Raw genomic sequence first — 14,487 nt, 5'->3', positions numbered from 1 at the left:
GAGACTCTTGCAGGTCTTCTCTAATTTTGGTCTGATAATCTATCACTTCCATACAACAATGTTCCACCTCTTCTTGCTCCTGGTTCAGCAAGGCTGACAAGAAAGAGGCTGGGTTGAGGTTAGGGTCTTGTGCTAATACCAAGTCATCCTTCTCTATGAGGATGGCCTCATATTTAAGAATTCGTGAGTGTGTCAACCACCTGCCTGCTCTCTGATTCTGGACAGGCTGGCCTGGTGAGGGACACTCACTATCAAGCCCTCTCCAAATGTCAACTTTCTGCTTTCTTTAACCATAATTGCAGTGGCAGCAAAGGCTTGAATACAAGTGGGCCATCCCTGGGCTACAGGATCTAGGAGTTTTGATAGGAAGGCCACTGATCTCCTCTGCCCTTCTCTTACTTGGGGTAGAACTTTGAGGGCCACACCCTTTTCACTGTTTAAGAATAAATGGAAAGGCTTATCTAATGAGGAAGGACATCAAGACTGTCTTTAACTTCTGGAAATTCTCTTGTCCTTCTGAATCCCATTGGATAAGATCCAGCCTCTCTTCTAATAGATGACTGTACAATGGCTTAGTTAATACTGCATATGAATCAATCCAATTTCTACAAAACCCAACCACACCTAAACATTTTCTAAGTTCCCATTTTGTTAGGGACAGAGGAGTTTGTAGAATTCTCGAGATCCTATCGGGGTCTAATTTCTTACCCACTTTACTGATTCAGTTCCCCAGGTATTTGACTTCCTTTTCAACAAAACTGCAATTTACTCTTAGATACTCACAAGCCCAAGCTTCCGAGATAATTCAAAAGCTCAATAGTAGCATTACTGACTGTGCTTCTCTTTTCCCTTGCAATTAACAGATCATCTACATATGGAGAATGGTAGCGAAGGGTGGGGTCCTAAATTTTTCCAGGATACTCCCCAAGTTTGGTGACTCAGTGTACCCTTGTGGGAGGACGCTCCCCTGGAGTTGTTGTTTTCTCCATGTGTCTGGATCCTCCCACTCAAAGGCTAACAGATCTCTGCTTTCTGGGTCAAGGGGACAGGCCCAAAAGGCATGTTTCAGATCCACTATACTAAATCACTCACTATCATAAGAGATTTTTCCTAGGAGGGTATAGGGATCTGGCACCACAGGATATGAGGGGAGGACGATCTTATTGATTTCTCTCGTCTTTTTTTTTTTTTAGGCAATTGGGGTTAAGTGACTTGCCCAGGGTCACACAGCTAGTATGTGTCAAGTGTTTCAAAGTCTGAGTCTGAATTTGAACTCGGGTCCTCCTGACTTCGGGGCTGGTGCTCTCTCCACTGCGCCACCTAGCTGCCCCAATTTCTCTCCAGTCTTGAAGCAACCTATAAGAGCCATCTCCTTTCCTCACAGGTAATATTGGAGTATTTTGGCGAGAACAACAAGGCTCCAGCAACCCATCCCCTATCAGTCCCTGTATTACTGGTTTAAGTCCCTTTCTCCCTTCCAGGGATAGGGAATATTGTTTGACTTGGATTACCTCATTCAGATCTTTGAGTCTAACTTTTACGGGAGTAATATTAACCCCGCCCTGGTTCTGGCGTTGAGCCCAGACTTGGGATTCAATCTTATTCTCCTCCTCTTTTAATACTAATATTCCCTTAGGGATAATCTGAAGGACCAGTTGGATAGATAACTTGGTTATAAGATCTCTTCTTAACAAATTAACCCCTGCCTCAGGAATTAGCAGAAGTTTTCCTAGTACCTTAGTTTTACCATATTCAAGTTCTAAGATTTCACTAACAGGTACAGAAAAGTTCTGTCTCTTTACTCCTGAGATCAGTAATGTCTCTTTCCCCAGTTTTGTTCCTTTTGGCATGGCTGTTATTGAAGATCTTGTAGCCCTAGTATCAATTAAAAACACAACCTCTTCCCCTAATGGCCTCACCCTCAAATTTATCAAGGGTTCGGGGAGGGTTTGATCTGTGAACACTGATCTTCCATTTCCATATGGGAGAAAACTTTCTCATCCTTACTCAGTTGGGGCAATCTCATTTTAAATGACCCTCCTGAACATATTCCCAACAACTAAGTGGGGTCCTCGGGCCAGCCCCTTTCCCTTGTCCCATTCCTGGGTGGGGTCTGGGGCGCCATCCAGAGGATTGTCCCCACCCTCTCCCTCTTCCCTGAAAACCCAAACCCTGGTTTCCTGGGTTCTTCTTTACTGTTCCTGCCACAGTCTGAACTGTCTGTAGCATAAGCTTGGTCTGTTCCTCCTGTTGTTTCAAGGTTTGTAACATAATCTGGGAATGCTTGTCCCGTCTCTTCTTCATATGCTTTCTGGGCTACTCCCAAAAGTTCTTCCATGGGTTTGTTCTGCCATCCTTCTATCTTTTGCAGCTTTTATTAATATTGGGCCATGAATTAGTCACAAAATAAACCCGGAGAATGCTTTGAGCTGCAGGGTCCTCTAGACTGAGGCCCAAGAACTTTCTCATAGTCTCTTTTAGTCTGTCTAAGAACACCGAAGGGGCCTCCTCTCTTTCTTGATGTACTTCCTGTACTTTATTTAAGTTCTGGCTCCTTGGTACTGTGTTTCTAATTCCTTGAACAATGATCTCCCTGAGTTCTGTCATATTTCCCCTGTGATGGCCCTGACCAAAGACAGAGGAAGTGTGTTCAGCTCAGCAGATTATATAGATCCTAACTGCAACCCCCTCCTCCCTAGCCCCCTTCCTCAGGGCTCACTGGTGCAAGCTCTGAGGGTACAATCTTATTCGTGGCAATCTACCCCAGCAACAGAGAACAAAGACAGTTTCACAAACTTGCCTGGAGATGAGAACAGGCAGGAAGTTTTTGCAACAGTAAGCAATTTAAGAAGGGGAAGGGTGCTACTTTTCCCTGCTATATGCCTAAAAACAAGTTTGGGAAGAGGGGGAGGCCTAGTACCAGTACAGGATGTGCTGCAAGGCATATTTCTTCACAAGGTCAACTGACTGCAAATGTTTCAACAGAGCAAGAAACAACTCCCTGAGGAGGCTTCACTTCTGAGAGATCATCTCTCACACTTGGATCTGGGTTGCAGTCTTAGGGTGAGGAGGAGCACTAGTGTAGCAGAGCTAGTGGAGAGAGAACCCTCCTCACAGTGCCAGGGCAGAAAAGAATGCTTGTGGTCACTCAGAGACCAGAGCACAGGCCAGGAGAAGAGTAAACACCTCTCCTTAGATCATACCACCTTGGAAGAACTGAAAACTTACAGAAGTATCTCTGAAAACACCTGCACAAACCCCCTGAAGCTTGGGACAGTACACCCTCTACACTGGAAACAGAGCAAAGAGTTAAAAAAAAGTCAAGTAATTGGCTGGGAAGATGAGCAAACAGTGGAGAAAAAAACTCAGATTATAGAAACTTACTTTGCTGACAAGGAAGATCAAAACAATCAGAAGAAAACAATAAAGTCAGCCTCCAAAAAAAATATGAATTGGTCTCAGGCCATGGAAGAGTTCAGAAAGGATTTTGAAAATGAAGAGAAGTAGAGGAAAAACTGGGAAGAGAAATGAGAGAGATGCAATAAAATCATGAAAAATGAGTCAACAGCTTGCCAAAGGAGACCCCCAAAAATACTGAAGAAAATAACACCTTAAAAAAATAGACTAGACCACATGGCAAAAGAGGTCCAAAAAACCAATAAGGAGAAGAATGCCTTAAAAAATAGAATCAATCAGATGGAAAAGGAGGTACAAAAACTCACTGAAGAAAATAATTCCTTAAAAATCAGAATTGAGCAAATGTAAGCTAATGACTGAGAAATCAAGAAATTATAAAACAAAACCAAATGAATGAAAAAAAATTAGAAAATGTGAAATATCTCATTGGAAAAACTGACCTGGAAAATAGATCCAGGAGAGATAATTTTAAAATTATTGGACTGCCTGAAAGCCATGATAAAAAAAAAGAGAGAGAGAGAGAGTGACTCCAGTGACAAGCTAAGACTCAAAAACATAGCCTGGGCACAAATTCACCTAGAATTCAATGAAGAGATGAAGCATGAGTTCTTTGTTTTTTTCTTTGTTTGTTTAGTTCTAAGAACACTACAGGGAAAAAAAATTGAGAAAGGAATGAGAACTATGAAAGAAATGGAAAGGGAATTAATAGCATGGCACAAGATATAGAAAACCTACCCAAAGTCACAAACTCCCTGAAAATGGACCAAATAAAATAAGAGAATCAAGTGAAATTATTGAAAGAAAGATGGAGAAAAATTTTTTACAGCAAAAACCAAAACCAAAAACAAAAAAAAACCCTGGAAAACAGATTGAAGAGAGAAAATTTTAAGAATCCTTGACTACCTGAATGCTGTACCCCTCCATCCCATCCCTAAAAAAAATAAACTTAGACATCAAATTTCAAGAAATCTTAAAAGAAAACTTCCTAGATCTCTTCAAACCAGAGAGCAAAAGTGGACAGAATTAACCAGTCACCTCCTGAAAAAAAAAAACACTCATATTGACAACTCCCAGAACCATTATAGTAAAAATCTGGAGCTTCCAGGTGAAAGAAAAAAATTACCACTAGCAGCCAGAAAGAAAGATTTCAAATACTGAGGAGCCACAATCAGGATTCGCTGGATTTAACAGTCATCTCCATAAAATGCAGAGTTCTTGGAATATGAAAGAATATGGATATATAGCCAAGAATAAATTACCCAGAAAAACTTCAGTATAATCTCTATGGGGTAAAAAAAAAAAATAGACCTTTCATGAAATAGAGGACTTTAAAGCATTTCTAATGAAAATACCAGAGCTGCAAAGATATTTTGCAGTGCAAACAGGGGACAAGAGAAACAAAGGTAAACAAATGAACAATGACAAAGGACTGAACAAGGATGATAAACTGTGTACATTCTAATAAGAGAAGAAGATACATGTGTTCCCTCTGGACTCTGTCATCTAGGGGCTCAGAGAGGGAATATAGTTAGAAGACTGGCAGTAGTTCCATTATGTTTTGATGATCTTAAAAGAAACATCAAAAGGAAGGGGAAGAGGAATACACTGCACAGAGTAAGGGAGAGGAAGGTGTGAAAATAGAAGCTTATCCAAACGCAATTGTTATTTGTCCTTTGCTTTCAAAGAGCACGGAACTGGATTTAAGTGAGGCAGAGGTGTTAAGTCTCACTCTAGAGTCATGGGAGTCCAGGGGCAAGACAAAAATCAAGATAACTGGTGATAGCCCAGACTGCAGTGGATGATCTTGACCTTTCTAAAGTAAGGTCTTTCTCAGGCCTCTGTTTATCTGGAGGGTGTAGCCACTTGATAATCTATTCCTATCAACAATTATTAGACATTCTGTCTCCCTGGCAGAAGCACCTCGGGAAACAGCCTAATCTCAGTTTTTCCCTTATCTAATAATCACCTTCTGAATAATCCTTTTAAACTTCAACCCAATCCATGGGTCCAAATACAAAGCTTTTCAGAATCTCAGAGACAGAAGAGATGTCAAAAGCCATTCAGTCCAACATGTGTCTGAATAAGAATCCTTTCAACAGGGGCAGCTAACTGGCACAGTGGATAGCACACTGGCCCTGGATTCAGGAGGACCTGAGTTCAAATCCAGCCTCAGACACATAACACTTATTAACTGTGTGATCCTGGGCAAGTCACTTAACCCCATTGCCTAGCCAGAACAAAACAAAACCAAAAAAATCCTTTCAACAGTCTACCAGATTTTTCAACCTTTGCTTAAAGATCTCTAGGGAAGGAGACTGTATTACCTCATGAAACAGCCCATTCCACATTTAGATAGCTCTAATTGTTCTAAATTTTCCTTTCAAATAAAATTCATATCTACCTCTTTGCAATTTCCCCTGATTGCTCCCTAGTTTTGCCTCATGTCAAGTAGAACAAGTCATATTCCATATGACAGTCTTTCCAAAATTTAAAGACTGTTATAACCACCACAAGTCTCCTCTTCAAGCTAAACACCCCTATTTCTGCAATCAGTTTTCAACTGAACCTTTCCATGTCCAATATTCCAAGACAGACTCAACCTTACTATACCAATATTATGCTTTTTTATATTTAAGTGATTTTCTGAACTACTACCTATAAATAATGACTATTGAATGCTTTAGTAACTAATATGCCAAAGAATATGAATAATTAAGGGGACTAGTTGTAATAAAAATAAGAGTTAGTATTTATATAGGCCTTAAAGGTTATGTTATTATATATTTCACAAAAATATTCCATATTTGCAGAACTATTCTTTGACCATGTACAAATGGCAGATTCAAAGTTTATTTACATAGTCTGATTTTCTTTAAAAGCAATAGGATAGGGGCAGCTAGGTGGCGCAGTGGATAAAGTACTGGCCCTGAAATCAGGAGAACCTGGGTTCAAATCTGGCCTCAGACCAATCACTTGACACTTACTAGCTGTGTGACCCTGGGCAAGTCACTTAACCCCAACTGCCTAAAAACAAACAAACAAATAAATAAAAGCAATAGGATAAAAATGTTCTAAAATTAAATGAAAGCAATAGGAGACACAAAAGTTCACTTTCTCACTTCTAAAACAAATTTACCTGTTAAGATGCATTAATAAGAAAGGGAGACACTTTCTCTAAGAGAAAACACTAAGGCTTTTAAACAAAAAAAACTGTGATAGAGAATGATAGTAAATGCTAAGACTTGAAAATACCATCACTCAAACATGTAATTTCATTTTTCAATATCTTGAAAAGAATTTCATAGTCACAATTTAAAAAGATTTCATTTGAATACAAGTATACCATAAAATAACATATTTTTAAAAAAATGAGTGAAAGTCTTGTATAATTGATATCATATTGCTTATTTTCTTGATAGGTAGGGAAGGGATTGGAAGGAAGGACAGAATTTGAAACTCAGAATTCAAAAATATAATTTTTTTAAAAGCCAGTGAAGGGAATGAGAACCTATGCAGTAAGCATAAGAGGCTAGTGACAGATTTAAATATTTAATTATAATACTACCTTTTTGAATTGGTCAAAGGAGAGAAGAACATTTACATATACACATACACACAGAGTTAAGACACAGAAATACATTTCATTAAACAGAAACAGAAAAGTGAATAAGAGGAAAAGTAGATTAGAGGAACGAGTAATTCTAAGTTAAATAAACTCTTAAGGTTGTACAAAAATATTTATAACTATTTGTTGTGGCACAGAATTGGAAACTGAAGGGCTCCCTATCAAATGGAGAATACTTGAACAAGTTATGGTATGTGGTAGAATACTATTGTGCTGTGAGAAATGATGGAGATCGTTTCAGAGAAACTGGGGAAGAGTTGTATGAACTGATGCAGAGTGAACAAAGCCAGGAAAACAATGACAGTATAATAAAGAAGTAACTTTGAAAGATTTAGGAACTCTGATCAGTGTAATGATCAACCATGATTCTAGAGGACTTAAGATGAAACATGCTATCCATTTCTTGATAGAGAGGAATGTAGAATGAGACTTTGTTTTTTGGAGGGGGGGAGGGATAGATAGCCAATTAGGAAATTTGTTTTCCTTGACCACACAAGTCTGTAGTGAGGATTTTGTTATTTCTCATTTGGGAATATCTAGGATGGAGAGGTGGATTTTTGGTGACAGAAAAAAAAATTACATAAAAAGAAATAGAATATGGAGAGAGGAGGGCCCAAGAAAGAGTGTTGGGGGACTCTTAGGGTTAGCAGATGAAGATCCAGGAAAAGACTGAGAGGAATGGTCAGAGAGGTAGGAAAACCAAGAGCAGTGTCACTAAAACCTAGACAGAAGACATACTGCTTGTCAGGGGCTCCAATATGGTTAAGAAGGATGAAGACTGAGAAAAGGCTATTAGATTTGGGTTGAGGGTATGCCTGTGGACAACTACTTGCCATAGTAGATAGAGTGCTGGCCCTAGTCAGGAAGCCCATCTTCTTCAGGTCAAATCTGGCCTCAGACACTTACTAGCTGTGTGACACTGAACCCTGTTTGCCTGTTTCCTCATCTGTAAAATGAGCTAGAGAAGGAAATAGCAAACTACTGCTGTATCTTTGTCAAGAAAACACCCAAATGGGGTCACGGAAAGTTGGACACAATTGAAATACTGAACAACAACAAAATGACTACGTGTATAGCTGAATTTGATTGGAGGGGTATGCCACAGGAAACGACTAAGTTAAAGAACTGGGAGGTTGGGGTGTTTGAAGGAGTGTTAGTATGTTGATGTTCTTAATATGAGGGAAGGAGTTGGAGAAGAGAGAAATGACTGCTCCAGTATTGAACAAAAGGACCTGTTTAATGCTCCTACTGTATGCCGTAGGATTTAAAGACAGAACTGCACAGGAGAACTGAGTTGTCAGAAATTTAAGCCATGAACAAAAACTGGCATCTTTGTTCTTTGCTTTAACTCATGACCATCTGGGCAGAGGTGAGTTTTCTTAAGACATCCAAACCAGGGGGCAGCTAGGTGGCGCAGTGGATGGAGCACCGGCCTTGGATTCAGGAGCACCTGAGTTCATATGTGACCTCAGACTCATAACACTTAGTAGCTGTGTGACCCAAGAAATCAAAACCAAAGTTTCCATCCTGTCAAAGGCTGAGATTTGTTTAGTTCTAATAGCCTCTGTCTCTTCTATTTTTCCTTTCAAAAACAGCTGAGGTCTCCCCAGTGATAAATTCATAGAATGACTGATTACTGTCTATTTGGATTAAAATTGTTATATAGCATCTTGAATTCACACCTTTTTAACTAAACCTTTTGGGGAAAGGCTAATCATCACAATGCTTAGAAATCTCAAAGTGTAAATCTAGAATCCGAGTTAACAGATGATACCTTGCTTGTCCAGCAACTTCCTCTTTCCCTCCTTCCTGCCTCATCCTTGCTTCCCCTGGCTCTACCCTCCACCCCTCAAGTCCTCCCACCCCCGACTCCCACCAACGAGGATCTGTAACAAAGTCAAAAGGAGAAAGCTGAGAATCCATCTTTGGAGCTGACATGCCACCACTTCAACACGAATAAAAATGTGTAAGCACACAAAACTTCCCGTCTACAGCCTTCCTGAGGCCTTGGTGGGCTTTTCTAAATCCCATTTGGACACCAGAGTCTCTTGAGTTTTCCTGAATTCTTTTCCCTAGTGGAGACACTCAAGTTACCCCAAAATCACTCATTTTGGAGAGGCCCATCTGCCAAATGTAAGACTTGAAAAGGATAGGTGAAAATGATCTCACCTGGGCAATTTCAGAAGTTATTTGTCCTCTTGCTTCCAGTCAGTCCTCTATCTAGCTGTCAGAACAGTTAAAGCCCAGGACAGACGGTGCAACCCTTGTCCAGAAATCTGCTGCAGACGGGGAGGTGGAAGTCCCCTCAACCCAGGCCGTCCTGCCTTTCCGGACCTCTCCCCCTGCACGTTCCAGCTCAGCCGTCCCACCACCCGAGCATACCCTCCCTCCCCGGCGGCTAGCACATGCCTGGAAGGCTCTTCACCCCCGCCTATTTCACTTCCTTTAAAGCCCAGCTCCATCGTCTTCTCCCCAAGGAAGGCTTACCTTTTTTCGTCCTTCCCGCCATTTGTGCTTTCTCCTATGGGGGAGAGCGGGTGGAGTGAAGAACAGGAGAAAAAGCCTCCAGACGTGCGGTTAGGTGCTCTGCCTTGTGACCGGGAGGGCAGGAGCAGGTTCACAGCTGGAAGCGCTTTTTCACGGATGAGAAGCTGGCTTCCCAGGAGCCACAGCCTCCATGCTCTTTTCCAAGGACCACATTAATTTGCACCGTGACGACACCGGACAAAGCAGTCTGGGTTTCAATCTCCTAAGGTCCCAAACGCCAGTATCTGCACTGTTCATCTAACAGAGCTTAAATTTTCATCAATTTCGGACAGATGACTTTAGGAAGCAGCCCAAGGGGGTAGGAGGACCGCGGCGGCGGCTCCGGACCACGCGGCTCAAGCCGGGTCAGAGGGAGGTGGGTGGTGCGAGGCCCGCCCCGCCCAAGACCCCGCCCCTTTCGTAGAACACGCCCCTCCACTCCCGCCACTCGCAGCGCGAGGGGGCGGGGCCACCGGCGCGAGCGCGGGAAACCCGGCGGCGGCGGCGGCTGCAGTGAAGGAGCTTCCCGTCCTGGGTCCGCCGCACCGTCCTTTCTCTGCCTTCCCAGCTCCGCTCCAGGCAGGGCTGAGACCCGGAGAGCGGAGAAGAGCGGTGTGAAATGTATGCAGCGCTGCGGGCGGGTGGTGGGTTCGGGGATGGGTGGATTTGGGTTCCGCTTCTCCCAACCTGGGAGGACTGCATGGGGGAGTTGGCGGGAGGAGGGTACTCCCGCCCCGCAAGGCGCAAAGGCCGACTGGCTGCACCTGGCCAGGAACCCCTCGGGGGAGAGCCGGGGTTGCGGTTTGCTTGCGGAATCAGCGAGACTCCCTCCTCCCGACTGCAGATTCCCCGGGAGAAGCGGCGGTCTTCCCTTAGTTTCCTCCTCTCTTCCTCTGCAGACTCGCGGCTCAGCTCCCTGGGATGGGCCCCCTGCCCCTTCTCCTCTTCCGGTCTCCGCCCCCTCCGGCCCCGCGGGTGGGGGGCGGGAGGAGGAGAGGGCCGAGGGGGTCCGTCCGGACCGTGCGTCTCGTGGCCCTGTGCTGGGGGCATTAGAGTGAAAGCCCCGGCATTGTCAGGGGCCCCGTCCCCTCTCTGGGCCGGGATGACAGTGTACCTGGGCGTGCCTTGTCTTAAAACCTGTGCAGGTGACGATGCCCCTCGGGGGTCTCTGTCATTATAAGCAGAACCCGCTGCCCAGAACCTGAGGGTCTAAGAGAATGAAGGTCATCACTTGTGAAATAGCGTGGCACAACAAAGAACCGGTGTACAGCCTGGACTTCCAGCATGGGCCCGATGGGAAAATTCATAGATTGGCTTCTTCGGGAGTAGACACAGCTGTGCGGGTAAGTTCAACACTTGCAGAAAAAAATAAAAAAGAAAAGGGCAAATTATAGACTCCACTTTTAGCTGGAATCTTAAATCTGATGATGGCCAAAAAAAAATGATGTAGGAGTCTCAGATTAGGGAGCCCTTCTTGATCTATGGAAAGAGCCTTGACTGGGAAGTCAGGAGATCCTGAGTTCTGGTCCCAGATTCCTCTGTAAAATGAAAGGGTCTTACTAGATGATCCATAAAGTCTTTTCCAATCTATATATTTATATGGCTCAAAATGGACCGACCCACAGAATTTGAAAGAAAAACAAGGTTGCATTTTTTTTCAGTTGCAGTCTAGCAGTAGTTAACTTGGTACAGGTTATTTTAAAGTTTTCAGTCATATTTCAGTTTGTTCATTAGGGGACTAAGTTGTTTTAGGGAGAAAGTAAATAGTTAAAGTGTGATAAAGCAGATAGAGTGTTGGACTTGAAATCAGAAAGACCTGACTTCAAATCATGTCTCTGACTGTGTGTGTGTGTGTGTGTGTGTGTGATTGTGTGTGGCTATGGACAATTCATTTGACCTCTCTGAGGCTTAGTTTCCTCATCTCATCAAATCAGATTTAAAAAAAGCTTTGGACAGTGCCTGGCACTGCTATACGTAGGTGCTATACGTATACTTACTCCCTTTTCACGACTTCATCTTTATAATAGGGTTAATATGAACTGTGAGATCTGTCTCATGAGTTTGTGAGGATCAAGTGAAATGATGCTAACCATTTTACTTTTTTGGTGTGGGCCTGTGATTTTATTAATTGTAGGGACTCCTTCCCTCCAATCATCCACCTGCGCACCAACTTAGTCCTAGAGACCTTGGAGCACTGAGAGGTGAATACTTGCCCAGGGCCACACAGATATCATATATCACAGGTGGGACTTGAACACAGGACTTCCTGTCTCTGAGGCCAAATCTTCTTTACTGCCTCACACTGCCAATTATGATGATGATGATGTAACTAGTTAGAATTAGACTCTAGTTTGATTCCCTGGCTCTGTCTGTCACTTATGCTGAACCCCAGTTTCCTTATGAGGCCAATGATGCTGACTAGCTCACAGTAGTGTTTTGAGGATCAAGGGATATAACATTTCTGAAAGTGCTTTTTTAACCATAAATAATCTAATGGATCAATAATGTCTACCTCTAAGTTGTGCAGATCTCTGTCTTATCCAATCCATATTTTTCCCTAAATTTAACAGAAAAACTCTACCTGGGGTGGATACTGAGGGAATTCTCATTCTTTTGACATTGCATGGATACCCATGGAACATATGCTCTAAACTATCTTTTTTTTTCTTATCACACCTTATACAATAAAAGCTTTTCTTATTTCAGAGGGGCCTTTATTTTGCATTTTAAAAGGGAAATTTTTTTGTTTCTGATGGTTACTTGTTTCTGACATTGTTTGTATTAATGATCTTTTTTTTGTAAACAGATCTGGAAAGTAGAAAAAGGACCAGATGGAAAAGCCATTGTAGAATTTTTGTCCAATCTTGCTCGCCATACCAAAGCAGTAAATGTTGTTCGGTTTTCTCCTAATGGTGAAATCTTAGCATCTGGGGGAGATGGTGAGTACTGTTACATTTAATGTATAAGTGTATAAGTAAAATGATGAAATGGTGAACTTTTGGCTTGGGAAATAGCTTTTTAAATTCAGCAGTTCCATTTAGCAAATATGACCTATCTAATAGGTGCTTATGACCTTGTAGTAGATGATGGCAATAACAAAAATGAAAAATGACATAGTACTTTTCTTGAAGAAAGTTACAGTCTAATGAGAGAAGACAATATGTACTAAAGGCCTCTTGGTTCCTTAGAACTTTAAACTGTCTGATCTTTTGATACAAAGTAGAATGTAGTAGGCACAAAGGGGACATCACTTTCATTTGGGAGGATCATGAAGAAGATGACATCTGATCTAGGTCTTAAAAGCAAAAAAGAGGCATGGATCTGGTCTTTGTGAGTTCTTGGAAGTAGACAGCCAGTCAGTAAACATTTATATTACGTGCCTGCTGTGTGCCAGGTACTATGCTAAACACTGAGGATACAAGTGAAAAGTTAAATGATGGTCCCTGCCTTCAAGGAGCTCACAGTCTTATAGAGGTAGACAACACATAAGGTTAGGGGAAAGCATGGCTGGAATTTAAAGAACACAAAATGGAGTATTCTGGAATAAGACTGGAAAGGCTGATTGGCTCCAGATTGTAGACAGCATTAAATATCCTAGCAGAGAATTCGTATAGTCAGTAGAGAGCCACTGCAAGTTTTCTGGGCAGGACAATAACATGATTTTAAAAAATTTAAATTACGTTAAAATGGCCTAAGAAATGTTATGAAAACTAGATAGAAGATAGGTGAGACTGAAAGCAGGAACATAAGTTAGGAGGTTATTACAGTAATTTAGGTGAGAACTAGTGTGGCTGTTATGAGGTTGAGTTTATGTGATAGTAGGTATGAGAGTTATGGTATAAGTAAAAGTGATGGGACTTGGCAACTAATTGTATGTATGCATTTGAAGGTGAGAGAAGAGTCAATAAAAGCTGATGGTGAGGTTTTAAGCCCATTTTGAACCTTCAAATCAGTCATGTGCTTGTCTTTTTCTGGGCCATCAAAAGGCTGAAATTGATAGCTGAAAGGATCAGATGTATTTTGTTGTGGCTCCTTTCTCCTGATCTTGGAAGGGGAAATAAATATTGATTCTGCGTCTTATTCTTTTGAAATCTATAGATATCCATTCTAAACAGTGAGAAAGTGGTGAATACATAGTTTTATAATAAGAATTAAACTCCTTGTCTTGGCAAGGTAGAAATAGTTTAATATCCTTATCCCTTGAGTTGACCTTTTTCTATTTAGAATTCCTCTTGATAACAAATAGACTGATTTGTATTTTCTGTGTGTGCTTAATAGGGATGAAGAGTTTGAAGGAAAATTGAAAGTATTTTTATCTTTCATTTCCACTGAAGTTTCTAAAGGCTGTTTTCAAAATAAGTTGTAATAATAATGTGCATGTTGAATAACTGCGGTGCCTAGAGTGCTGGGGTTGGAAATCAGAGATACTTAAGTTCAAATCTTACCTCTGACATGATCTAAGCTGAGTCCCTTAACCTATGTGGGTCTGTGGCAATTTTCCAGGAGTTTTACTGAGTCTAAGATTCTGCTTGTTTTGTAAAGGGCATTCACATTCTGGGAGTTCTCCATGGTGATGTAATCACAAATCATTTCAGGAAATAGTAATGTTTTTTGGAAATAGTCAATAAAATATGGTCTGTAATCAGGTTTAATACCCCATAGATGCTGCCATTTTGTTGTGGAAGGTTAATGATAACAAGGAGCCAGAACAAATTGCATTTCAGGATGAGGATGAGGCACAACTGAATAAGGAGAATTGGGCTGTCATTAAAACATTAAGGTAACTTACTATATGTAACAGATATCTTTTTCACATTTCTATTTCGACTTAATACATATTTTGGTAAATTTAAATTTGCTTTAAACATTTGCTTAGATCATGAAGGAAAAATTTTTGAAAAAATTTAAATATTCTAATA

General features: G+C 41.5%; 1 protein-coding gene across 5 annotated transcripts in view; it reads left to right on the top strand.

Moving 5' to 3' along the window:
• Positions 1-1,187: 1,187 nt before the first annotated feature.
• Positions 1,188-14,487, top strand: part of CHAF1B (chromatin assembly factor 1 subunit B) — a 94,086-nt gene continuing 80,786 nt past the window's right edge. Inside the window, exons 1-4 of one of the 5 annotated variants that reach the window (XM_020995977.2) lie at positions 1,188-1,384; positions 10,753-10,911; positions 12,375-12,507; positions 14,231-14,348. In XM_020995977.2, the coding sequence (XP_020851636.1) occupies positions 10,786-10,911; positions 12,375-12,507; positions 14,231-14,348 (377 nt within the window). In that variant the 5' untranslated portion in view covers positions 1,188-1,384; positions 10,753-10,785. Of the gene's footprint in view, positions 1,385-6,793; positions 10,190-10,749; positions 10,912-12,374; positions 12,508-14,230; positions 14,349-14,487 lie in introns of those variants that run through there. The other 4 variants (XM_020995978.2, XM_020995979.2, XM_020995974.2 and 1 more) reach the window with 4 other exon arrangements.

This window comes from Phascolarctos cinereus, unplaced genomic scaffold, assembly GCF_003287225.1.
Source record: "Phascolarctos cinereus isolate Bilbo 61053 unplaced genomic scaffold, phaCin_HiC Scaffold_726;HRSCAF=1367, whole genome shotgun sequence".
Classification (NCBI taxonomy): Eukaryota; Metazoa; Chordata; class Mammalia; order Diprotodontia; family Phascolarctidae; genus Phascolarctos; species Phascolarctos cinereus.
Note: the sequence above shows the minus strand (reverse complement) of the source record. Positions and strands in the feature narration are given on the sequence as shown.